Raw genomic sequence first — 27,298 nt, forward strand, 5'->3', positions numbered from 1 at the left:
ATATTGAACATATTTTATTAAAGTATAAAAAGAAACAATATTCTGTACAATTGTCATTTTATAAATATAAATAATACAGGGCAAGAATCAACAAAACCCCCGTCTCCCCTCCCCTTCACATATATCCCCTCTACTATCAAGAAAACTGAATAAGCCAAATTATTACAGAATGCTACACAAATATCATGCTAACAGAATACCGCAGTCACACATGGCAGGAATGGTGTTAGGGGGAGTGCAACTAGGGCAACTGCCTCCTCGTCAGAGAGAGCCCTAAGCCAGCTGGAAGCTAAAGACGCACTGCCTGGGCTTTGCACTCCCCAGTTATGTCTAACATCAGCTCTAGCAGGATACATATTTTAAATCTGATATATTCTAATCACAAGATAGAAATAAAATTATTTTTTTCTACCTTTTGTTGTCTCTGGTTTCTGCTTTCATCGTCTTTTCACTCTCTTCCATCCAGCGTCTGCCCTCTGTCTCTTCAATCCAGCATCTGCCACTTCCATCCACTGTCTGCCCTCACCCCTCCCCCTCCCATATGGTATCTGCGTTCTTTCTATGCCCCTCTCTCCTACACCAGATCTAGCATCTTTGTCCCTCTTTCCTTATTTTTCATCTGACCCCCCTTCCCAGCATCAATCTCTCTCTACCTTGTCATTCCCCTGTCTCTCCCCTTTCCCTCATCTGATCTCTCCATTCCATCCTGACTCCTTCCTCTCCTCTAATCTCCCTGCCAGCTGTTTCCTTCCAATGTTCCTCCTCCCCTGTCCAGCAGTACCTTCTCCCTTTCTTCCTCCCCTTATTAAACAGTAATTCTCGTCCCTTCCCTTTCTCCCCTGTCAGAAGTAGCCCCTTCCCCTCCCTTGTCCAGGAGTACCCCTTCTCCCTTTCCTCCTCCTATTATCCAACAGTAACTCTCGTCCCTTCCCTTTCTCCCCTGTCAGCAGTAGCCCCTTCTCCTCCCTTGACCAGGAGTACCCTTTCTCCCTTTCCTCCTCCCCTTATCCAACAGTAATTCTCATCCCTTCCCTTTCCCTTCTCCCCTGTCAGCACTAGCCTCTTCCCCTACCTTGTCCAGGAGTACCCCTTCTCCCTTCCCTCTCCAGAAAATGTTCCCTCTATGTAGGCTAGCAGCAGCTCTGTGTGCTTTTAACTTCGGCACACAGCTGCCCCTAGGCAGTGTTTTAGCGCGCTTTCATGAGGCAGCCTCGGGGCCTTTGATAGGTCGGCCCACTTTGATGATGCGATGTGGGCCGGCTTACCAAAGGCCCCGAGGCTGCCTCATGAAACCGCGCTAAAATACTGCCTAGGGGCAGCTGTGTGCCGAAGTTAAAAGTACACAGACCTGCCGCTGCTTTTCTGGGGGTGCGGAGACAAACGCGGCAGGAGTCCGTGGTGGCAGGCAGGAGTGCCGGCATAGCGACGGCAACAGGAAGTTGCACGTCAGCTGACGCCCGGCACCTTTTGCTGCGGCGGGGTCCTGAATCCTTCGCGGACCGGCAAGATTTTTTTGCGGACCGGCGGTTGAAGAACTGTGGCTTAGAGGGAACATTGGAACAAAGATAGGCCAGCATTTCCGTGGGAACCATGGAGAACCAGCGTCCGTCCCCATGAGAGTCCCGTGGTCCTGAGAGGGATCCCCGTGGGGTCCTTGCAGGATTCCTGTGATACCCATTTCTGCGCAGACTTCTGTTTTGAAGGTAAAGACATTTATTAGGTTACCAATAGCACACCTCTTGATTTTATCTGTTAGCAAGTATTCATTTCAAACCTTTATTGCTTTCTCTATAATTTAGACTAGAAGTATTCATATGGCATTCTTGCTATGGCTAAATCCATGTAAAATCTATGCATCACTGCACATACACTCGTATAAAATCCTGAACATTTTCTCAACTATCAGAATAAAGGGAAAACAAATATCTGTAACATACAAAATAAATATTCTGGTTTTGAAATTGCAGTTTTGTAATCAAATGATGCATTCAAAACAACATTCTTAAAGGTTTTATGCTGCTGAAAGTCTTTGGTGACCTCTGCTGGAGAAAAGGCAATATTTTAAACATCTAATCTGGTAATCCTATCCATCTGGGTACTAGCCAGGCCTGACCCTGCTTAGATTCTGATGGTAAGAATGGGCCTACCCAGAACAAAATAGTCTTTAGGCTCTAATTAAAACAAAACATTACATATTTTAGTGCATATCAATTGCCCTGCAATTCCAGTAATTGTGACCACTATTTGAGGTTCAGAAAACTCTTAAAAGTATTTCTATACCAAGACAGGGAGCCAATCTTGAAGTACAGTAATTCAAACGGTAATTGTAAAAGCTCATTTCTAAACTGTCTAATGGAACTCCTGGGACATAGCGATGAGTCAATGATGACCTATTTGAACTTGCAACTAAGTATTTGCAACTATCACCTAACTATATTAATAACTGTACTGATCTATCTGTACTAGCTACTCTATTGAATGCCCATGTCAAACTGTCTTTTGTAACTTCCTGGTTAACTGACCTAATCTCTTGTAATGTAATCCAACCTTGAACTGAATAGGTAAAGGCAGAATAGAAAACCTAATTAACATAACATAATTCTGTCAGCCAGCCTTCTTTTTGGGGTTTATTCAGTAACAGTTAATGCACTCTAAGGGGGCAATTTTATAACTGGGTACAACAATTTAAGCATCTAGAGCAGTGCTCTTCAACCACCGGTCCGTGGACTGGTGCTGGTCCACAGAAATTTCCTGCTGGTCCAATGGGCCCGAGACAGTGTTCTTCAACCGCCAGTCCACGGTGCAATCAATGCGGCATTGTATTTGGACCGGCTCCCTCTTCCTCAGTGCTGCAGTGCACAAAGACATGGGCAGCAACTCCTATGCACTTCCCGCGCCTGAATCAGAAGCCTTCTCTCTGATGTTGCAACGTCAGAGAGAAGGCTTCCGAATGAGGCGCAGGACGCACGAGGAGCCACTGCCCGTGTCTTTGTACACTGCAGCACTGAGGCAGAATAAAATGGCCAGGTGGGAGCAGGCCAGAAGTTAAGGCACAGCATGGAGGGATTGTACTGCATGCAGACTCTACCATATTAGGGTTTGTATATATTAGTACTTTTAGTTTTTGGTCCCGTATTTGCATGGGGTTATCTGTGTTCTGGTAGGAATGAATATTGAGAAGCATACAGTGTGCTTTGTGTAGTTTAATTTTGTGGTTAACCATTATGTGTTGTTAATATGATTATATTATGTGTGTGTGTGTGTGTATATATATGAAAAATGAATGGAAAAAATGGTGTTACAATTAGTACTATTATGGGGTGGGGTCTGGGGCGGAGATTGGGTGGAGATGTTGAACCATTTTTAATATTATGTTATTATTTAAAGTTTGTATTGTATTGTTTCCCACTGAATGTATTTTAAATTGTACATCGCTTTGAATTATGATTAAGCGATTAATCAAAAGAACCATTAAACTTGAAACTTGAGATGGGCAGGGTCTGGCCCACAACTTAGCCCAGTGTTCTTCAACTGCCGGTCCACGGACTGGTGCCGGTCCACAAAATAATTATTTATTTCCACCGGTCCATAGGTGTCAAAAGGTTGAAGAACACTGATCTAGTTAGTACAAACAGATGGTCAGAAAGACAAAAATCATTGGTCTTTTCCAAGTAGTGAAGTAAGACCGTTTGCACATCCAGTTTCTGTAATATCTTATCCTGCTTATCCGACCCCATGGGCTGAAAAGCAGGCAAATGAATCTCCTGATTGACATGGAAATCGGAAACAACTTTCAGAAGGAAAGAAGGAACAGAAAGGAGAGTTACTTCTGCCTCCGTGATTATGAGAAAGGGCTCTCTACAAGAGAAAGCTTGCAGTTCTGAAATGCATCTTCCCAAGAGGATTGCCACAAGGAACACTGACTTGTCTATAAGGTCCAAAAGAGTTGCGTCTTTGAGCAGCTCAAAAGGGGTTTTAGTAAGGCCCTTCAAAACAATGTTAAAGTTCCATTTGGGAAAAGGATGACACAGTAGTGGCCACAAACTGAGCACACCTTTGAGAAATCTAGTCATGTCCAGATGAGCTGTAAGCAAAACTGAACCACTTTGCACCCTGAAGCATGAAAGAGCAGCCACTTGTTCCTTGAAGAAAGTAACTACTAGGCCTTTCAACAAACTGGCATGCAGAAAGGCTAGGACCACTGGAATGGGGGCTCATAACAGCTCCACCAGATCCTGGTCACACCACTGTTGAAAAGCCTTCCAAGCCTTGGCATAGGCCACCATAGTAGAGGGCTTTTTTGCCTGCAAAGACTGGGAATGACAAAGTCTGAGTAGCCTCTTTCAATTAGAGCCTTGCCATAAGATCAAAGTGGTGGGGATCCTCCATAGGAACTGGGCCCTGACTGAGAAGACTGCGATGAAGAAAGAGCTTGAGGCTCTTGTCCTGCTGAAGACAGATGAGATCCTCATAACATGAACACTAAAATTATGAGTTGTGATCCTGCAGATGACCTGGCCCACCATAGGCCAAGTTGGGAAGATGTAAAGGAGTTCCTGGCTTGGCCAGGGCTGAACTAACACGTACAGCCCTAAGCTTCCTGACTGGGCTCTGTGACTGAAGAAGCACATGACTTTCGAGTTCTTGGCAGACGCCATCAAGTCAATTGCCAGTCTGCACCAGTGAATGCCTTTTTAGAAAGAGACCATTTCTCCAGGTTCAGGACTTGTCAATTGAGAAAGTCTGCTATGTGTGCAGCAGAGAGAGCCTGAAGGTGCACCTCTGCCCACAGGAAGAGCATCTGCGCTTCCAGATTCAATGGAGCACTCCTGGTGCCCCCCCCTCCCGGTTTACATATGCTACTGCTGTTGCGTTGTCAGAAAATACTTGTACTGCTTTTCGCTTGAGGGCCTTCTCCAGATGTTGTAACGTTAGCCTGATGGCTCAAAGCTCTAGACACCTTATGAATCACCTCTTTTGATGATGAGTCCACTGACCCTGGATGGGCAATGGGCTCCCCAGCTGAAAAGGCCAGCATTGGTCGTGATAGTCACCCACTCTGAGATTGAGAGAGTCATGCCCTTCGACAAGGAATCTTGAAGCCACCTGCATAAACTGCTCCTTGCTGTCCCTGTCCATAGGAGCTGCATCTGAAAAGAATGATGCTGAGATGACCACCAAGACAGGAAAGACTCCTGCAGAGGCCATATGTTCACCCTGGCCTAGGGAATAATTTCCAGTGAGGCTGTCATGGAGCCCAACACCTGATGCTAATGCCAGATTTGAATCTGGAGATTCTGTTTGCATGGCTCAGGAAGAAAAATGTGGCCCTGAGCCAAGTCAAACTGAATGCCCAGATATTCCAAGGTCTGAGTTGGGTCAAGCTGGCTCTTCTTGAAGTTGAAAATCCAGCCCAGCCTTTGCAAGAGAGCCAGAACCTTCCGCACTGCCTGCTCACACTCCAGATGGGATGGAGCTCTGACAAGCCAATCATCCAGATAGGGGTGTACTTGGACCCCCATTTTGCAAAGATGAGCATCCACCACCACCATTACTTTGGTGAAAGTGCAGAGAGCCATCGCTAGTCCGAAGGGAATGGCAGCAAATTGGAAATGCTGCTGGAGAACATGAAATATCATATTTTCCTGTGTCCTGGAAAGATGGGCATATAAAGATAGGCCTCTGTTAACTTCAGAGATACCAGGAATTCTCCTAGAGCCACTGCCACAATGACCGATTGGGGTGTTTCCATCCTGTCTCTTGGAATCTTCAGAAATGCATTGACTGCCTTGAGTTTCAGGATAGGCCTCCAGTCCTCTGTGTCTTTCTTGGGCATGATGAAGTATAAGGAGTATCTGCTTGAGTCCAATTCGTCATCAGGGACCAGTTCTAGAGCAGCTGAAGCATGGCTTGGACACTGGCCTCCTTTACCGGCCTTCTGGCTGGAGAATCTAGACAAAAATCCAGAGGGGGATGAAAGCATTCTATCTTGTGCTCCTCTCATATGATATCCATCACTCATTAGTTCAACAGACCCCATTGCATGGGGGTGCAATTCTAAGCCTGGCTTCATTGGAACTTTTTAGAGGAAGGGTTGCTGCAAGACCTAGAGGTCTACTGGTGTCTGGGGTTGCTATAGTCCTGTGTACACCCTTGGAATGATCTCTGGCGGAGGAGCTCAATGTATTTTTGCAGGACTGGGAGGGATATAAAAATTAATTTGACTCCCCCAAGGGGAGCGGAGAGATCTGCTATCTGGCAGCGACTTAGGGCAGCGCTCTGCTATACTGGTCATAAATTCATCAAGGCCCTTGCCAAAAAGCATCTGTCCTTTGAAGGGCAGTCTGCTAAAGGTCGCTTTAGAAACTAAACTAAACTAAACCTTAAGTTTATATACTGCATCCTCTCCATAAAGATAGAGCTCGGCACAGTTTACAGGTACTTTAATAAATGAGGGAAGAACATAATAGGAATTAGTGGTTATAAAGGAGGGGGGGGAGGTTAGCTTTACATTTTTTTTTAGAAAAGTCAGGTTTTCAGATGCTTTTGGAATAATTGGAAGGAGCCCAGATTCTGTAGCAGGACAGGAAGGTTATTCCAAAGCTCAGTGATTTTGAAGAGAAGAGATTTCCCTAATTTTTCTGCATAGGAGGAAATCTTTCCCCTTTTAATGAGGGGATAGTTTAAGTTTTTGGGTGGATCTGGTAATGTTAGGTCTTGAAGAATTCCAAGATAGTGGAATTAAGGGAGGAAGAATGCCATATAGGATCTTTTACATTTAAAGTGAACCCTAGAAATCACTGGAAGCCAGTGAAGTTTTGATAGAAGTGGGGGAACATGATCGAATTTACTTTTTGTGAAGATCAACCTAGCCGCAGTGTTCTGGGTCCGCTGAAGTCTTTGAAGACTTTTTTTGGTTAGATAAATAGTTACAATAGTCCAGTCTGGAAAGAATGATTGATTGTACAAGGACAGAAAAATGTTGTTGGCGGAAGCAGGATCTCACTTTTCTCAACATGTGAAGACTAAAATAACATTTTTTTTTTACAAGAGAGTTGAGACAGTTATTAAAGGAAAGTGTAGAGTCAATAATGATGCCCAAAACTTTGCTTGAGAATTCAATCTGCAGTGTGGAACCAGACAGTAGTGAAATGAGCGTGAGTAGCTGATCTAATTTTGGACCAAGCCAAAATAGTTTTGTTTTGGACTCTTTCAGCTTCATTTTTACAGTAAGGGCCCAGGATTGGAGTTTCGTTATGCAAGCCGTTATTTTCTCAGTGAGGTTAGAGATGTTTGAATCTATCTCAAGAAGGACAAGGATGTCATCTGCATATGTATAGTGTTTCGAAGGGAGATAGATGGAAGAGTTTCAAAGAAGACATATAGATGTTGAAAAGAATAAAGGACAGAGATGAATCCTGCAGGATACCACATTACGGTCTTCAAGGAGAGGACATGGTGCCATTCATGTTAACAGTGTAAGAGCGGGATCGTAAAAATTTTGAGAATCAGTCTAAGACTGTAGAATCAGTGCCTATCTCAGAAAGTTGTTAAATTAGGATATCGTGGTGGACAACATCAAAGGCCGCAGATAGATCAAATTGTGGTAGGATAGCAAACTTATTACAAGTTTGAAGTTGTTGAACCTTTGAGATTAATGAGGCCAGTAGGGATTCAGTGCTGAAATTGGGTCTGAAGCCATATTGGCAAGGTAACAGAATGGAGAATCTCTCTAAGTAAGATGAGAGCTGAGTGGATATAATAGCATCAAGCATTTTGGTCAGGCGAGGAATATTTGCTATAGGACAATAGCTAGAAGGGGAGGATGGGTCTAGATCAGCTTTTGTTCAGTAAAGGGGTCAGGGCAATATGTCCCATTTCTTCGGAAAATAGTCCTGATAGCAAGGCAGAGTTGATAAGTCTGGTGAGAGATGAAATAACCTGCGCGGGAATTTTCTCATATAAGTAAGAAGGAAACGGGTCCAGGGCACATTTGCAGGATCTTAATTTGTGGCACAGTTTAGAGACCTGGGCTTCAGATACATGCTCAAAGACTGCCCAGGATCTGTCTACTGGGATAGGGTTAGTGTCGCTGGGCACTAGAGAATTGTAATTGACTGCTGATGGAAAAGAGCTTCTTATAGTAGCAATCTTTTCATTGAAGAATTTTGCTAGATTGTCCGCTGCTGGAGAGGAGGGGAGAATAGAGGAATCATTTTTAGAGGTTAAGGAGCACCAGATGTTAAACAATGTACTGCTCTGGTTATTGGATCTGATGATTTTATTACCGTAGAAAACAAATTTTATCACCGTAGAAGCAAATTGTCTGATCCAGAGCATCCTGCGAACAGAGACCACATACACCAAGACTTTGCCCAGGCCCCTAATGAGATAATGCAAGGCATCAACTACATAATCCACCCCTTCCAGCACCAGCTGGGTGCAGGCATTCTCCTCTGCCGAGGGTACCTACCACAGTTTTGTGTGATAGGCCTGTGCAGCAAACGAGGCTGCTGATGTGACCTTGATGCCCAAAGATAGTACCTCAAATTGCTTCTTTAATACCATATCCACAATGCAATCCTGTGAATCCTTTAGCATCACTCCTCCTTCACTAGGGGGGCTGTGCGCTTGGTGACTTGAGCCACAGCAGAATCCACTTTCGACTAGTGCTGCCCGATTCAGGAAAAAAAAATTTGATTCGATTCAGCCTATTGAATCGATTTTTCAATTCGATTTTCCTGCCCAATTGGGTGGTTTTTTCCAAACATCCTGGTGGGTTTATTTTATAGCCTCTTCACCCCCTTTGCCCTCTCCTACCCACACTGGTCCTGAGGTGTAAACAAAATAAACAAACAAAAAATACTTTTCCTCTCTCTATTAAATCCTAGCTCACGTTTGCGGTCCAACACCAGCTCTGAAAGGATACACATTTCAAATCTGACATATTGTAATCATAGAAAATACAATTATTTTTCCTACCTTTTGTTGTCTGGTCATTTTTCAAATCTTGTTGGTCCCATGTCGGTCTGGTTGTCTTCTGATCAGGCTCTCCTTCTTTGTGCTAACCATCCATCTTCCATCTCTGTTCTCCCCTTCTGTTTCCCTTTCCTCCCCCAGAGGTCTGGCATCTTTCCTTTTTTCATTTCCATCCCCCGCAGCTGCAGCGATGGACCCCATCATACACAGATCCACCATCTCTCCTTTTCTCATCTACCCTTTCATCCAGCATCTCTCTTCTGTGTCCCTATTCTCCTCTCCAGCTTCTTCTTTCTCTCTTCCTTACCTCCTGTATCCCCTTCCCCAGGTACAGGCTTTCTCCTATTAGCTCTCCTGCCATCCTGCACCCTGCCCACCTACTTTGGAGCTGTATCTGTCCCTCTTGTACCCTTCCCCTTGTGGTTTTTCATTTCTCTCTCCCTCTCTCTATTTATCCAGCACCTCTCCTCTGCTTTCCTCCCCATCTTTTTGGTTTGGTCTCTCTCTTCCCTTCACTTCACCCCAGGTCTGGCATCTCCCCTACCCTCTCTTCCTCCTTCGTCCTCCTCCCTCTGCACAGGCCTGCCTCCCCACTACCAAAGGAACTCTTCCTCCTCCTCCCCCCTCTGCACAGGCCTGCCTCCCTGCCTTGAAGGCCTGCTTCCCCCCGCCACGAATGCCTGCTCCCCCTGCAAGCCTGCACCTTCCCACTCTTCTTTACACTAATAGGGCAGCTTGCAGGCTCGCTGGTGTTTTAGCGATCCCTGCAGCTGCCTGTGGTCCTCAGCGGCACGTTCTCTCTGCTGCGATCCTGCCCTAGACATCAGAAAAGAGTATATGGTTTAGCAGTTGCTTACTGTGCGAGGCAGGCGCTGGCTCCTTCTCAATCCTCGTCATTGTCGCCTTAGCCCGGGGCCGCCTGCAGCTCGGCGCCCGCAGGTGGGCGGGCCCGGGGGCGCGTGCTGCTCAGCCTGTCGCTTCTCGCACTGCTTGTCCTGGATCTTGCACATGTCCTCGGCATACTTAAAGAACGTGTAGCCGAACTTGGCCCAAACTTTATGTTGCACCGTGATGGAGTTGCGGTAGGTGGGCTTCACCTCACTCACGTGCAGAAACACGCCGTACTTGTTGGCGCCCACGTCGAAGAAGCGCTGGTTGTCCACCGTGAGTGAGGTGTCCTCGGGCAGCTCGGCCAGCTCCTCTTCCACGCCGTAGTCGTTGATGAGCTTGGTCAGCGCGTCGCAGAACTCGATGAGGCCCTGCGCGGGCAGCGTGATGGTCTGGCCCTGCGCCGTGCCCAGCCCTGGCCCACGGTTCAGCGTCTGGCGGACGCGCAGGAAGCGGCCCCGCTGGTTCTCCTTCAAGTCTAGGTAGTACTTGCGGTTCTCGTGCACCAGGAACTCCTCCTGTACCACCTCCTGCCCTATTAGCGTTAAGGAGGTAAGAGCGGGCAAGCTGGAGGAGGCCTTTCTGACCGACCCTTCCCCCTCAAGCAGGAGCAGCAGCGGACGGCCATCAAAAGGCAGAGCTGCAGCTCCTGCTTTAGGAAGGCACGGGGGAAGGGTCAGCCATTGAATCAGGAGGCCAATTTTTTTTTTAATTTTTATTTTTTAATTGAATCGATTTGAATCAATTCACCTGATCGAATCGGTGAATCGATTTGAATCGTAAATTGGGCAGCACTACTTTCAACTGATCAGCTGCTGAAACTCGGGCCATGGGATAAAGCCTGGACATAGCTTTTGTTACCTTTTAAGGAGTCTTCAGCAGTCTCCCACTGCTATGTGACCAGAGCAGTGATGTCCGGGTGTGCTGGGAAAAAAGGAGCTGCTCATGACCGTACACTGAGGAAGGACCTAGCAAAGCTTGAAGAATGGTCAAGCTTGAAGCTTGAAGACAGTTGCCATGACTTTGCCTGCATATTTTTCTGTTGTGTGGGATGACTTGTGCATGGACTCCATTTTGGACTCAGGATATCTGTGATAGACCCAAGTCTCATCCCCAGTCACCAAACAATGAAATAAAATTCACTTGGTCTTCCTGGAGCATCTCCAAATTCTCCTGACAGAACTGGAGCCTTGTGGCCTTCTTACATGGCGCAAACATTCTTGGAATCCATCTTACACTAACCTTGGACATGCCCAACTTTTCATGAATTATTTTCCAAAGTCTACCTGCTGAGATGCCCATTTCTTCAGTTATTTGGAAACCTTAATTTGCCTGTCTAACAAAATTAAATCCTTGACTTTCTTGCACATTTCTATAGAAGTTGCTTCAACAGCCTGTCCAGTGTGAGGGTCATTTTCCATGGACTCTCTATCCCACTTATACTGCTTGCTCCAAAATTTTACTTTGAAGGATGATGGGGCAGACTCACCAGGGACTATAGGGTTCATAGTACAATAGGATGTGGTCGGCAGAAATCCAGGCTTAGCCTAAAATCTCCAACCTGGAGCCAGGCAATATGGAAGCTCTATTGTACAGTATTAACATAACATAACACAAATCTTTATTTATATTCCGCGAAAGCCTTTCGGTTTGAGGTGGTTTACAGGAAAAATGGCCGAGTATTACACAACTTTTTGTTGACCTCCTATGCCTATGTAGCAATACAATTAATGCGAAACCCAAAAATCTTTAAATGAAAGTTTGGGGAAGAAAAAGAAAAACGTTAATTCTTTAACTGTCCTTATAAAATAAATTAGTCTATTTAAAGGTAAACACAAATGTGTTAGATATCAGCTGCAAAATGTTTGCTGATCTTTATCTAAGCATCCACCTAAATTCACTGGATACATTTTAGAATGGAGAGAGCAAGTCTCAAGCTAGGACTATCGTGTTTCCTTGAAAATAAGACCTACCCCGAAAATAAACCCTAGCATGATTTTTGGGGTAGGTCTTAATATAAGCCCTACGAAAATAAGCCCTAGTCGCCGGCGGCAGCAGCACTTCCCCTGTGACCCTTTCATCTCTACCACCCATCTGAACCCCGACAACGAAACCGAAATACAGTACCTTATAATAAACCGCATCGTCAGCAGCACAGGCCCCCATCACGGCATTCTCACGCCCGGGTGTTCCTCTGCTGTGCTGCTGGTGATGCATTTTGTTATAAGTTACTGTATTTTGGTCTCGCAGTCAGGGTTCTGATGGGTGGGAGATATGAAAGGGTCAGCAGGGAGAGGGGTGTGTGGCAGCGGCAGGAAGGGGGATAGAATGGATTTAAAAAATGCTCCACAGGGGGGATATGGGAGGAAGGGAGGAATATAAGCTGCAAGGGTTTTGCTGCACAAGGGATGGTTAAGAGGGAGGGATATAAACTGCAAGGGTTCTGTTGCACAGGGGGATGGGAGGGAGGGGGAGGGATAGAAAGATATTGCACAAGGGGATGGGTGAGAGGAGAAGTAAGATACTGTACATGTGGGGGAGAGAAAGGAAATAGGAAAATTGGGGTGGAGGAGAGGAAGGGAGAGATAATCATTGTACATGAAAAAAGACCTCCCCAAAAATAAGATCTAGTGCCTTTTTTTGGTCCAAAATTAATATGACAGTGTTTTATTTTCGAGGAACACGGTAATAGAGCACAGCAATGCTTCAAGTGCAAGCTTCATCAGTCTCAGCTATAACACTACAATTCCCAGCATGCTGAAAACCAAAATGCCAGGCGCTCCGCACAATGTCCCTGGTGGCTTTCGCAGCATCTTCATTGTCAGAGAACAATCTGTAGCTGCAATAAACCAACAACATCAGTGGTTTAAAAATGAAAACACCGAAAACAAAGATTCAAACCCGCCAGTAAGTGTAAAACCTTCTCTTTCATCAAACTTTCTACAGGCCAGCCCTACAGCTGCCAGCTGTCGCCGTTACTATAGCAACAGTGCACAACGCACCGCCGTAGGAGACGTCAAACGGCTTCCCATGTCCTCCGGCGAACAAGACAATGCCACCCGCCAATCCAGAGCTACAATGCGGCTCGGTCGGGCGACCATTGGCAGAAGCTGAAAGGTGGGGATTGTTAGTGAGTGGGTTTGTGCGTTCTGTTCTCCGCACGCCGTCCCTGATTTTTGCGGTTCTGGCACAGGTTGGAACTGACTTAAGTGAAGAATCACGTCAAGCTGTGATGTGATGCGGTGGGATGGGCGGGACTAAGTGTGCCGCACCGCGCGGGAGGAGCTTTGAGGGGGATAGGATGAGGTGGTGCCATGTTGGGGTTGATTGCTGTGGTGCGTCACCACTGAATTCAACCTCCTCAGCGTTAGAATAGGTTGATTAGGGTATGGAGAGGATGTCGTTCAGCTTTTGATGTTTCATTTTGAGGAAAACTGTGATGGGACTTTGACGGCATCTCTGAAAGGGTGGTTGAAAATAGCTCTTAGATTCTGTAGTTGCACCTAGCAGAAAGAGCGCGTTGCAGTGACTTCGTAATTTGATAATACCTGACAGCGTAAGGGTTTGCGATTGGGGCTGTGAACTTTGCATCAGGGTTATAGGAGCCAGCTCTCTGGGTGAGTGGGTAGAGAATGACACGGCGTTAATGAGGACAGAGCCCGCGGGGACAGGGATAAACTTTGTTCCTATGACATTCTCTAAAAACTTAACCCATCTTAGACAACTGGCTCCAATCATTTAAAAAATGCAGAAGCTGCTTTTGGATTTCAATGAACTACTGTTAAATGACAATCATTTATGTCTTGTCTGCCCTCTGCAATGTCCTTCCATCATGTGCCCAGCTGCTGAAGCATCTTACTGCAACAGATTCATCCATCAAGGGACATTTATAGCATGTAATACAGTAGACACTTATTTTCCTGTTCATCCACTACACAATTTAGATTTTCTTCTACGCCCCTATCTGAAAGACAATCCAATTACCTTCACAGATGATGTGAAAACATAGTCAACTGACTCTTTGGATAGGTTGTACTAAACCCAGATAGAAATGGAAGGCTCTGTTTGTGATCCATAAACAGTTGTACAGAATATTGTTCCATTTTAAACTTTATTAAAAATCATAAGGCTTGTGCAAATGAGGAGAGTCCGCAGGGATGGGGATGGAGCAGGGACGGGGACAAAATTTGTCCCCATGTCATTCTCTAGCATCTGCAGTATTGAACAGGGAGTGGTAACTTGTGTTTGGTATTCTCGGTCATTTTGAAATATTGGCATATTGTGACTAGGGCTGAGGGGGCAGCACCCGGTTTGTAAGCTACTTGAGGATAAAGAAGTGATCGCAACTGGGACTGAAGAAAATGGCCATAAGAGCTAACATTCTAGCAGATTGAACAGATGAAATATTTTCTGGGTTGTAGTGGGATGGGGATGTGAGATAAATAATTGTATAAGTGTGATGATGTGAATATTGTGTAATGTGAGTACAAATATACTTGTCTGTTCAAAGTGTTGATATGCCTAATTACTGCTGTAGGGCTAGATGCACTAAAGTCAGCGATCGTCGCTAAATGTTTTCACAGCTTTAGCAACAATCGCTTTACCAACCTGATACACAAAACGGCTCACTGCATGTTTTTCCCCTCGATTGCCCATTTTCCGATCTGGCCATGCAAATTAGCTACCTTCAGGGCTTAGATGAGTGGAAATCCCCACTGGATCCTAAGTCACATGGAGACAGTGTGATCAATCATAGCAGCGGCAGCTCTAGGGAAGTGTCTGGTCTCTCTAAATTTGAAAGAGCTCTATATACTTCTTTCCGTTTTTCTAGATCACTAAGAGTTCTTGAGGTTTCATGTCCTGGAAACCATTTCCAATTTTTGGCTTATCCCTTTGGGCCGGCATCAGCGCCTCACGTGTTCACCACAGTGATTGTGGTGGGAGCTGCTTACCTATGCAAGATGGGTTTGCAGATTCAGCCATAGCTGGGTGTCAGGCTGATTAGAGCTTCATCGTTCCCAACAGGGAAGCAAGTAGTGGATCTTGTGGTCTGGGTTCTTCAGAGTTAGATAGTGAAATTCCAGCAGAGCCAACTGATTCAGTTGCAGTTTCTGGAGAACCTGGCGGTTTTTCAATACACCAGATGCTTAGAAACATAGAAACTGACGGCAGATAAGGGCCACAGCCCATCAAGTCTGCCCACCCCAATAACCCTCCCCTACCTTTCTCTGTGAAGAGATCCCACTGACGATCCCATTTTGTCTTAAAATCAGGCACGCTGCTGGCCTCAATTACCTGTAGCGGAAGATTATTCCAGCGATCAACCAGATAGTATTTCCTGGTGTCACCATGTAGTTTTCCGCCCCTGATTTTCCACAGATGCCCTCTTGTTGCCGTGGGGCCTTTGCACTCAGATAACAAGCTTGCTGGCCATTCCAGCTACATCCATGTGACACTACTTCCAAGTGCTATGTTCCAGGACAGCCATAATAGATGAGGTTCGCTGGATGGAGGCTTGAATGCATCCTTTTCAGAACCAGAATTGGACTCCCTGAAGATGCCTCTGCTGTGGATACCGGTAGCCCGGGCCAGGATATATTAGTGTCTTCTCCTGCAGGTGTTGTTAAGGGGCATGCCTCTCCACATATCCAGCTGGGTACTTATTACAATGGATGCCAGCCTGTTTGGCTGGAGGGGAGCTCACTACACTGGACCCGATCCTGGGGCATTGGTCAATCTCCCAAAGGAAGATTATAACTTCATGCCTTTTTTTGGCATTGCAGAAGAGTCTGGAGGGACAAGCGGTTTGAGTCTTATCGGATAATGCTACAGCTGTGGTGTATGTCAATCTCCAGGGAAGCACCAGGAGTATGTAGCTGAGTTTTGTAGCTCATTTACTGTTCAGGTGAGCAGAGCTTCATCTTCAAGCTCTCTCAGCAGCACATGTAGTGAAAATGGAAAATTGCCAAGCCATTTTCCTCAGCAGATCTGAGTCCATGTGAGTGGACACTGTCTGCTGCAGTTTTCCAAGCCATTGTTCGTGGCTGGGATCGCTCAACATTTGATCTGCTAACAGCAAGACTTAAGAAATTGGCCAGATTCTTCAGTTGAAGATTCACACTCAGAACATAAGAATTGCCACTGCTGGGTCAGACCAGTGGTCCATCGTGCCCAGCAGTCCACTCATGCGGCGACCAGTGTCCTATTTGAGTATAGCCTTTCCTACGTATGTTTTGGTTCAGCAGGAACTTATCTAACCCTTTCTTGAAGTGTAGGTCTAAACACTCTGGTCCAGTCGTGGCCAAACAGCGAGCTCTTTTACGCATTTCCTGTGAGGCCCATGATAGGCTGGATTCTCCACAGGATTGCAAGCCATCTCAGAGCAGTCATTCTAATGACTCCAGATTGCCCATGCAGAACATAGTATGCATACCTAGTGTTTATCCAGACAGGCACAAGTCTCAGCCTTTGAATACTATGGACCTTCTCCATAGAAGTTCTGCATCGCTTTTCTCTTATGGCTCTTCCGTTAATATATAAGGGATACTCAGAGCTAATCTTTGCTACTCTGCTTGGGTCCAAATAGCCATCAACGGTTTCTGCCCATGCCAAGGCATGGAAATCTTTCCAGCATTGGTACATCAAGGAAATGGAGGAACTTTGCTCTGCTCCGGTCTCGGTGGTGTCAGCCTTGACAAGGGACTTAGTGGCGTCCATGTAGCGGGACTCACTTGTTTTGTGGCTCGTCACCAAAGAGCTGCATTGGCATCTCATCCAGACATAGCCAGATTCGTATAGGGAGCACTGCATCTCAGACCGATGGATCCGATGACGAGTGGGAGCATAAAGCCCAGCACAATGAAAGCAGTTTGAGTGCCTGGTGGCACAATTTGTAATTTTTGATGAATGAAGTATGGCATGAATGTGCGATAAATTCTTGCATTTGATGACATCAGATATTGGAGTGTTCTTCATTTAATTAAGTTTAAGTAGTGCCAATGGTTACATTGTATACAAATCCAGTTAGACATGTTGCAGCGAGTTCCAAGTCCACAATTTCCAGATGGGTTCTTAGGCCCATTTCATCAGCATATATTGCTTGTGGGACATAGTTGCCACTTTCTGTAAAGGCGCATTCGACTAGAAACTTAGCTGCTTTGTGGGCACAATCACGGGCAGTTTCCCCCGAGGATATTTGCAGGGCAGTGACTTGGTTCACACTACATTTTCCAGATTTTCCACAGTGGATATAGCGGCAAGGAAGGACTCCGCTTTTGGGTTCTTAGTGTTATGGGCTGGCACAGTGTTCCCTCTCTAGATTTCTGGGACTTCTTTTGTATGTCCTGCTCGCCCAGAATGGTAAAACATAATATGACAAAAACACGGTATGGTGAGATATAGCATGGTGAGAATAGTATGGCAAACATAGTATTACAAGCCATGACATGACAAAAATAGTAAGGCAAGCGTAGCATGACTAAACTTAGTATGGTAGACATAGTATGGTAAATATGACGTGTAGTATAGTATGACAAAAATGGCGACAGTATGACAAAGTGTAGCAAAACATCATATGAGAGAACATGGCATAGTCAGATATAGCACAGGGGGACCATGCATAGCAGTGAAGGCTATGCATTATACCACCGGTCGGGACTTGGTATGGTAGAACACTCGTAAGATGGGCAATATGATATGTGACAGTACAGTGACAGTTATGCATTGTGTATGCATTTATATAATAGTACTGCTTATACATGTGCCTTAGTGCCTCAATTACTTAATTGGAAATTAATTAGCTATAACTATCAATAATAATTTGCAGTTAAAGAATTATTTTATTTATTTATTTAAAAAATTATGCACGGCCTAAACCTAAGCAGCTTACAAAAAACTTGCCTAATAAAAATATCAGATTACAAGAAGAGAAAACAAATATCATTGTGCAGCCTTTAGAATCCAATTACTAATTCAGCCCAATTAATTATACAACAAAAAGGCAGCTGCAAAAAGCTGAGTTTTAAGTATTCTTTTAAACGCAAGAGGCCAGGCAATTCATTCCACAGTCTCACTCCTGCTACTGCAATTATGCTCCTGTTCTGTAAATTGCATGTGTATATTGTCTGGCAGGTAACTTCAAAGGGGGTGTTTACACGGGAGGGGCATAGTTGGATCATGGATGTCTGGACTCTTCTCGCGCTTGATTTCTAGAATACTGTAATTTATGCATTTAGGCACTAACATTTATACCTGCCATTGAGCAGGCATAAGTGATCATGCTTAAATTGCTGATACGCTGTTATTCTATAATAACTTTGACACCTAAATTTCCCACTATACTGTAGATTACTTGTGTGTAGCACTTGGATTAGCTCCCAGTTTGGCAGCGTTTATAGAATTGCCCTTTCATGGGCACCCAACTCTCTTTCCCACCTTGATTCAAGTGAAGGATCCCTCTATTGTTTCCTCAACCACCACTATTTACCCTTCCTGTAGTTTCCTAGATGTCTCATTTTCTCCAGAATAGCTAATTAGCAAACCATAGATTTTGCAAGGCCTCACTGACAGGAGGCAATAAAGCTTATTTCTCAAGTTGGGTATGGAGTACCCCTTAGCCAATCTGGTTTTCAAGATATCATCAGTGTCTATGCATGTGATAGACATCTCATGCACTGTCTGCATCGCATGCCAATTTTATCTTATACATATTTCAGTCATAGATTTCCTAAAAATCAGACTAGCTAAGGAGTACTTCAGGACCTGATTGGGAAACACTGAGCTGGAGGACTCTGCTGCACACAAAATGTTGCCTCTTAGATGAACTTCACCAGTGGTGGGCTTGGTCTCTTAAAGAGAGACTTTATTGTAGTTTCTGATGTGAAATGTGGGTTAGGAGCGCATAAGCAAAAGGTGGTTCAGGGTGCTACATCTTGGGGCCCTCTGTCGTGTCACTAATGATGTCATCAGTGAAGCGGCAGAGGGAAAACCCCGGCAGGGAAGGCAGCGAAGCAGCCCGTTCAGAGTGCTCTCACCACTGCTGTTTTGGAGGCTTCAGAGTGGAGGTATGTCAGGCTCATGGTGGGAGGGTCAGTGGGGTTCCGCTGCACAGAGGGATGTGAGGGAAGGATAGAAAAACACTACATAGGGACGGCCTGACTCTGGTGGAGAAGGCTGCAAAGCAGCCCGTTCAAAGTGTTGCCACTGTTTTTGGAGGCCTCCGAGCTGCTGCACAAGAGGATGGGTGAGAAGCGAGAAAAGATGCTGCACATGGGGGTGGGGGGGAGAGAAAGGAAAGAGGAAGAATTGGGGTGGAAGGGAGAGATGATTGGCAAATCGGGTAGCACTAGTGTCAGGGATAGAGTTGGGGTGGCTTCGGGGGTCAATCTTAACTACGGCTTAGTTTGGGGGTAGGGCTTATATTAGCATCTTTAAAAATCATGCTAGGGCTTATTTTCGGGGGGAAACACGGTAGTTGGCCTGATGGGCAGCAACATTTATCACAATTGTTAGAGAAAGTTACAGATTGGATGTATGCTAATAAATTGCTGTTAAATGTAGGGGAAACAGAAGTTATGATTAGTGGGTGACAGGGAAAATTAGATTGGCCTGTGGTAGTGGATATTGGAGGGGGTGATCTTGACAGTGAAGAAGAAATTACGATTTTTGGGGGAGAGTGATTTTAGATTGAACTCTGGGTATGCATGATCAAATAATGCAAGTTGTACAGTATGTTGCACCTTTTTTCAGATGAGTTTGAGAAGGCTGAAGGTATTTGCTCTGCCATCTGATTTCAGGACAGTTGTTCAAGCACTAGTGATTTTTGAAGTTGGACTATTGCAATGCATTGAACCTTGGGATTTCTGTCTTGAGGTGCAGGATATTACAACTGGTCCAAAATGCAGCTGCTAGATTAGTGACTGGCATTGTTAGAAGAAAACATTTCATTCCAGTTCTGAAGGCCTTGCATTAGCTACCTGCCAAGATCTGGACTGAATTTAAAATATTGTCCTTGGTTCAACAGTTGCTGTATTATGATGCCCCCGGGGTATTGAGGCAGGTGTTACTCATATCTGTATATCACCCTAAACATAGTTTGACATTGGAATCAGGGCTCACTTCCAGAATACGAGATTGGGTTCTTTTTCATCTGCAGCACCTTTATGGTGGAATAGGCTTCCACAAATGTTACGACTGTGTACCTCCAGGAGCAATTGTAAGAAATTATTGGTAACATAAAGAAATAAACAAAACATAAAGGAGATAAGGTGATACCTTTTTTATTGGTCTAATTCAGTATATCTCAAACTGTATGCCAAGGCACACTAGTGTGCCTCCTGAGATTTCAGGGTGCCATGGTACACTGAGGAGGAGAGATGTCGTTGCCAGCTGACTGCCTACAGACTGTGCCTCAGTGGGCGCCAGCACATATCCTTCTCTCTAGCCCTCTTCCCTTCTGGCACCCCCCACTGGCATCTCAGGGCCTTCACACATATGTAGACATTAACATGATGATGTCACGCATGCGTGCGATGTCATCACGGCAATATCCGGGCACTTCCAGGTGTCTCGAGCCACGACCACTACCTTTAGTGTGCTGCGGCTCGAGAAAGTTTGATGGACTGGTCTAACTTAATGCATTTTTGAAGGAAGCCCTTGTTCTTCAGATCAGAAATAAGCAAATGTGGACAAATATCAGAATATAAGTGAATTATGAAAGCATTCCAATGACAGTCTCATAGGAAGAGGGAGGGATGAGCAAGGTGAGAAACAGAGGGGTGGGTAGGTGGGAGAAAGAGATTAGGATGGGTGATAGGAAGGTGACAAAGCAGGTTTAAATTTGTTTTGTACCATACCATTTTAATAAAGAAATTATTGAAAACACACTTAATTACATAGAAACATAGAAATAGACGGCAGATAAGGGCCACGGCCCATCCAGTCTACCCACCTAATGACCCTCCCCTACTATTACTCTGTGAATAGATCCCACGTGTCGATACCATTTGGCCTTAAAATCAGGCACGCTGCAAGCATTTTGAATGAAGGTGATTCTACTAATGTTTTGTTATTGTAAGTTGTGTTTTTATTGGATTGTGAGTGTTATAGTGTAATCCACATAGGTATATGCAAAATATAAATGTTTAAAAATAAACATTAAACTGCTTCACAACCCAGCAAAATGACCCAGCCCTAGAAACTACCCCCGATTACCTCAGCACCCTGCAAAATGCACCATCCCCAAAACCTATCCCCCCATAACTATACCCCCAACCCACAACTTGCCTCAGCCCCAAAAAACTACTTCCCACAACTGCCACACTAGGTGTTCTTGTATAAAACTGAATGTTTCTAAGAGTTGTTTGTTTTCTGTCCTTCCATCTTGTTCTCCTTGAGGCCACTGATTAGTTTATGCCATGTTATGCTACTTAGGGCTAGATTCACTAAGTAAACCGATCGTGTACTGATTGGTTTGCAACCCAATTGTTCCCCAACCCGATTCACTAACCCTCCTCCTGACCCGATCAACAACCAATCCGATCAGCTGCATGTAAATGAGGGAAATGGCATGCAAATTTTGTAAGGCAGCAATTCACTAAACAATTTATACTAAACCGATTGGGCTTGCTGATCAGAAAAGAAGTGATTGCTGAAGGCCAGTCACTTCTATCCTGGCCGACCCTCCTGCCCTTTAAAATCACGGGCTTGCAATGCTTTTAGCTGAATATATAAAGAAGGAATTTTTTCTTTTTTTATATCGTCAGCAAACTGCATTGCAAGCCTGTGATTTTAACCCGTGTCCCCCTTCCCTGAACCAAAAAAAACCAGCCCCCCCCACTGATGCCTGCCGTCGTCGCTGTCCACCCCTCCCACCCCCCAAACCAAAGGAATATGGCAGGAGGGTTGCCATCTCCCTCCTGCCATCACACACGGCTGGCCCACCTGCTCCCCGCCGAGCCCACCCCCTCCCTGTACCTGTAAAACTGTTGGGAGCAGGAGGAATGCCCAGTCCCTCCTGCTCTGCAGGCCGCTGGTAATCTTCGGGAGCAGGAGGGGTGCCCAGTCCCTCCTGCTCCTGACCTCCTTCGCCGACGAGTACAGCCCTAGGCCCCACCCCAGTGCATCATGTGATGCACGGGGTGTGGCCTAAGGCCCTGATTGGCTGTGATGCCTCAGGCTCCTACCTTGGGAAGGGCCTGGGTCGCTTCAGCCAATCAGGGCCTTAGGCCCCACCCTGTGTATCACACGATACATTGGGGCATTGCCTAAGGTCTCGGACTCATTGCGAGAGGCATTGGAACAGGAGGGATTGAGCACCCCTCCTGCTCCGTTAAAGGTACGGGGGTGGGGTGGGGGTGGGGAGGGGGCATCCAGGGGGGTGGCATCAGGGAGTTGGCATCCCTCCTGCCATTATGTTAGTTTTTGAGTGGGACTGATGGCAGGAGGGAGTGGGAACCCTCCTGCCATAATTTTTTTCAACATGGCTATGGGGCAAATTTTTGGGGTAGTTCGGGGAGGGAGGGGGGTTAGGGGCACTTGTTGGGAGGTGGGGTTAGTAGTTCTAGATATGGCAGGAGGGAGTGGGAACGCGGCTGTGGAGCAAATTTTTCTGAACGCGGGGCAAATTTTTTTTGGGGGGGTTCACGGAGGAAGGGGAGTTTAAGTTTTTTTTTAAATCGGGCAATCTGCCTGATTAAAAAAAAAAAATTTTTAAGCCAGTAGAATCCCTGACAGTAGTGAGAGGAGGCTGTTTCTCCTGTCACTACTGTCAGGGCTTTAGCGATCCGTGCAGTCGGTTTGGGGGCGTGCCTCCAATCTCCCCCATTTGCATGCAGACGATTGGCGAATCGAACGGCCTGCCTCCAATCGCACATGGATCGGAGGGTTAGTGAATCTAGCCCTTAGGGACAGTTAGTAAAACACCTGCCTCTAAAATGTTTCCTTAATTAGATCACTAGATTATCTTTCTTTATCATCTTAATTAGTTTTGGATTGTTGCTGTTGGTGATACTTGTTTGTGCATTCATGCTTAGATATATAATATATACAGTAGATATGGGACTTGTTTTGAACTGACAGCTCTTCTGTAACCCATGAGGTTGAGGCCAGTGCGTAGAGAAGATAGGTTACCTTAACTGTACTAACAGTGCATAAAAGGACTTTAGCAAACATTGTTTTAGCAAAGTTTGTATAAATGTGGTTGTTAAGCATGACTTCTGCTTCTTCTTGATCTTTCTTGGTGAGTTAGAACACATTAAGGCCAATATTCAAAAGTATCTATGCAGTCAGTAGCAGTGTCAACCATGTGAACACTTGCTAAATAAAATTATCCAAAAATAGAAATTTCCAAGAAAAACTGCTAAGGATACTTTAAAAGATATAACAAAAAGCAATAAAAGTCAATAGGTTCTCACAGCAGGAGCTCAAAAATGCACAAGAGCAAAGCGCTAAACTCACTAATCAATTTTAACTATATAATTTATAAAGTGAGAACAACGTGTCCTCAGTGTGAGGAGTCAGCGAAAGGAGAATTTTCTCCAGCACTTGACATAACCAAGAAGTGAGTAATGAACTTGCTTCACCTGCACACCATCACTGGACAAAACATAGTAACATATTAGATGACAGCAGATAAAGACCCGACCAAGTCTGCCCAATAAAGTCTGCCCAAACGATAAGTCTGCCCAACCTGATTCAATTTAAATTTTTAAATTTTTTTTCTTAGCTATTTCTGGGCAAGAATCCAAAGCTCTACCCGGTACTGTGCTTGGGTTCCAACTGCCGAAATCTCAATTAAAACCTACTCCAGCCCATCTACACCTTCCCAGCCACTGAAGCCCTCCCCAGTCCATCCCCCACCAAACGGCCATACACAGACACAGACCGTGCAAGTCTGCCCAGTACTGGCCTTAGTTCAATATTTAATATTATTTTCTGATTCTAGATCCTCTATGTTCATGCCACGCTTCTTTGAACTCGGTCACAGTTTTACTCTCCACCACCTCTCTGGGAAGCGCATTTCAGGCATCCACCACCCTCTCCGTAAAGTAGAATTTCCTAACATTGCCTTTGAATCTACCACCCCTCAACCTCAAATTATGTCCTCTGGTTTTACCATTTTCCTTTCTCTGGAAAATATTTTGTTCTACGTTAATACCCTTCAAGTATTTGAACGTCTGAATCATATCTCCCCTGTCCCTCCTTTCCTCTAGGGTATACATGTTCAGGGCTTCCAGTCTCTCCTCATACATCTTCTGGCGCAAGCCTCCTATCATTTTCGTCGCCCTCCCCTGGATCGCTTCAAGTCTTCTTATGTCCTTCGCCAGATACGGTATCCAAAACTGAACATAATACTCCCAAGTGGGGCCTCACCAATGACCTGTACAGGGGCATCAACACCTTCTTCCTTCTACTGGCTACGCCTCTCTTTATACAGCCCAGCATCCTTCTGGCAGCAGCCACCGCCTTGTCACACTATTTTTTTGCCATTAGATCTTCGGACACTATTACCCCAAGGTCCCTCTCCCCGTCCGTGCATATCAGCTTTTCACCTCCCAGCATATACGGTTCCTTCCGATTATTAATCCCCAAATGCATTACTCTGCATTTCTTTGCATTGAATTTTAGTTGCCAGGCATTAGACCATTCTTCTAACTTTTGCAGATCCTTTTTCATATATTCCACTCCCTCTTCGGTGTCTACTTCCATCCTAGGAGATTTCAATTTCCCAGACTACCCCAACACCTCAGGACAAAGAGACAGTTTCCTCTCCTCCCTCACCGACCTGGGATTTCATCAAGCTATAACCACCCCTACACACTCAGCAGGCAACATCTTAGACTTAATCTTCACCCTCAGAGGCCCAACTGCAGAGCCCCAACAAACTATCTACACCACCACACCTATACCATGGTCAGACCACCACCTCATTGAATTCCAACTCCCACTCGAAAGACCCTACCCTACCCCTCCCACCCTACGCCAACTCCCTAACTCAGTCAGCCCTCCAGCCATGGCCGCAGGCATTCACACCCTAAACGAAACCTGCACCCAACATCCCCATTCCATCGACCTGGTAGCTTCCACGTGGCACTCCAACATCCAATCCCTCTATAACAGCCTTGCCCAGACAAAAACAACTCTAATAACCACCAATAAAACACCTGCTCCCTGGTACACCAGTGACCTCCGATCCATAAAACGATCTCTGAGGAAAGCAGAAAGGAATTGGATCAAAACCCAAATTCATAAACCAAAGCCCACTGGAATAACACATCCATCACCTACAAAACTGCCATCCTAGAAGCAAAGAAAGCCTACTACTCTCGCCTCCTACAACTAGCCCCTGCTAGATCCAAACAACTGTTCACCCTCACAAACCAACTCTTCACCAGCGCCCAAGGAAAAAGCCACAACAACCAAGCAGAACTTGATAGCGAGACTCTCTCGAACTTCTTCCAGTCCAAAGTACAAACCATCCGCGATAATCTTGACACCAACACCAACCCCACTCCTACACCCCCCCAGCCTATCCCAAATACCCCATCCTCCACCACTCTCTCCCTATTTGATATGGCCACCCATGCCGAGGTTCTCGAAATCCTGAGAGAAGTCAAACCCTCCAACACCATCCTCGATCCCTGCCCATCCAGCCTCCTGCTGTCCACAGAAGACGCCATGGCAGAATCCATCCTCCCCATCATTAACACCTCCCTCTCCACAGAGACAGTTCCCCTCAGCTGGAAATCAGCTAGTATCAAACCCACTCTAAAAAAAACCCACCCTTGACCCTAACAAACCCGGCAGCTATCTCCAACCTCCCATTTGTCTCCAAACTCCTTGAACGAATTGTGCTCCGCCAACTCCACCCTTTAATTGAAGAACAAGCTGCTCTGTCCCCTGCTCAGTCCGGCTTCCGAACAGGCCACAGCACGGAGTCGGTACTCCTAGATGTCATTGATGACAGCTGGGCAATACTCTACAAAGGCAGCGATGCCCTACTTGACCTCAGTGCTGCCTTTGACACAGTCGACCAGCATCTCCTCATATCCAGACTCTATGACCTTGGAATCAAGGACTCTGCCCTCCAATGGTTCACCTCCTTCCTCCATCAAAGGACCCAAACTGTCCTACTAGGGACGCACAAATCTAACCCCAAGCCTATCAAATATGGCGTTCCCCAAGGCGCCCTTCTATCCCCCCTCCTATTCAACCTCTACATCAGACCTGCCATTGATATAGCGCAGAAATACAACATTAAAATCAACTCCTATGCTGATGACATCCAGCTGCTCCTCCCACTAGGCGAGAACCGATCGTCCCAAATTGCTAACCTCCAACACTGCCTCTCTGACATGAAAACCTGGATGATAAACAACAAACTACAATTGAACGCCTCTAAGACCGAACTCTTATGGATCAGGAAAAAAAGCACCAAATACACACGCCCAACACTAACATGGGACTCCACTCTACTAACGGCAACAGATCAAGTACGCAGCCTAGGAGTAACCTTAGAAGGACACCTATCCCTATCCACCCACATATCCCAGGTAGTCTCTACCTCCTTCTACTACCTCCGTCAACTGAGAAGGATCAAACCCTACATCTCCACACCTGACCTGGCCCAATTCCTCTACGCATATGTCCTCTCCAGAATGGATTACTGCAACTCCCTATTTAATAGACTAACAAAAAAAAATCTCAAGCGTCTCCAACGGGTCCAAAATGCAGCTATCTGCCTCCTACACAGCCTCAACTACCATGATCCCATCTCCCCAGCACTCCACGCTGAACACTGGCTCCCAATTAGCCAGCGCTGTGCATTTAAGGCCCTGGCAATAGCGCATAAAATAATTTATGCCACCACCCCCTCCTACATAAAATCCAAGCTACCCATCTACATCCCCACCCGCACCCTCCGCTCAGAATCGGAGACACGCCTATGCATTCCCCCTGGAAGGTCCCTCCTCTCAGAAACTGCCCGCAAACGCTCCTACAGCCACTTCATTCCCCATCTCTGGAACCAACTCTCCCCTCAACTCAGACTACAGAACTCTTTAATGACATTCCGGAAAATGGTAAAGACCCTCCTCTTCAACTAAAGGTCACCCTCAGTCTTCACCCCTCCCCCTTAAGCCCCACCTCTACTCTTCGTTCTCCTTTCTAATCTTCCCCCTAATTCCTATGTAGTCCTCTCTCAGCCTGTACTCAAATAACTTGTATTCAAACTAAACTACTTATATTTAAACTACTCTTAATTTGCTGTATAGTCCCTGTATTTAAACTGCTGCACAGTCGTGTATGTCCAAACATTTAAATCTACTGTATAATCTTGTATGTCCAATTGCACTCCATTGTGAATGTTTACTTGTAGACCGTTCTGAGCTACTGGGAGGACGGGATAAAAATTGAAATAAATAAAATACTCTGT

At 45.6% G+C, this 27,298-nt stretch overlaps 2 protein-coding genes across 3 annotated transcripts in view; one reads left to right on the plus strand and one right to left on the minus strand.

The window, feature by feature from the left end:
- The first annotated feature begins 1,459 nt into the window (after positions 1-1,459).
- WDR17 (WD repeat domain 17) overlaps positions 1,460-27,298 on the plus strand; it is a 265,042-nt gene continuing 239,203 nt past the window's right edge. For both annotated transcript variants that reach the window (XR_004539282.1, XM_033942775.1), the window contains exon 1: positions 1,460-1,703. The gene's annotated coding sequence lies outside the window, so the exon portion shown is untranslated. The remainder of the gene's footprint in view (positions 1,704-27,298) is intronic.
- Positions 9,873-11,375, minus strand: LOC117366821 (transcriptional activator protein Pur-alpha-like). The gene is made up of 2 exons (XM_033958748.1): positions 11,357-11,375; positions 9,873-10,402 (listed from the first exon to the last, which is right to left on the minus strand). Exons 1-2 carry the CDS (start codon positions 11,373-11,375, stop codon positions 9,873-9,875), a joined length of 549 nt encoding a protein of 182 aa, XP_033814639.1.

This window comes from Geotrypetes seraphini, chromosome 1 (genome assembly GCF_902459505.1).
Source record: "Geotrypetes seraphini chromosome 1, aGeoSer1.1, whole genome shotgun sequence".
Lineage (NCBI taxonomy): Eukaryota > Metazoa > Chordata > Amphibia > Gymnophiona > Dermophiidae > Geotrypetes > Geotrypetes seraphini.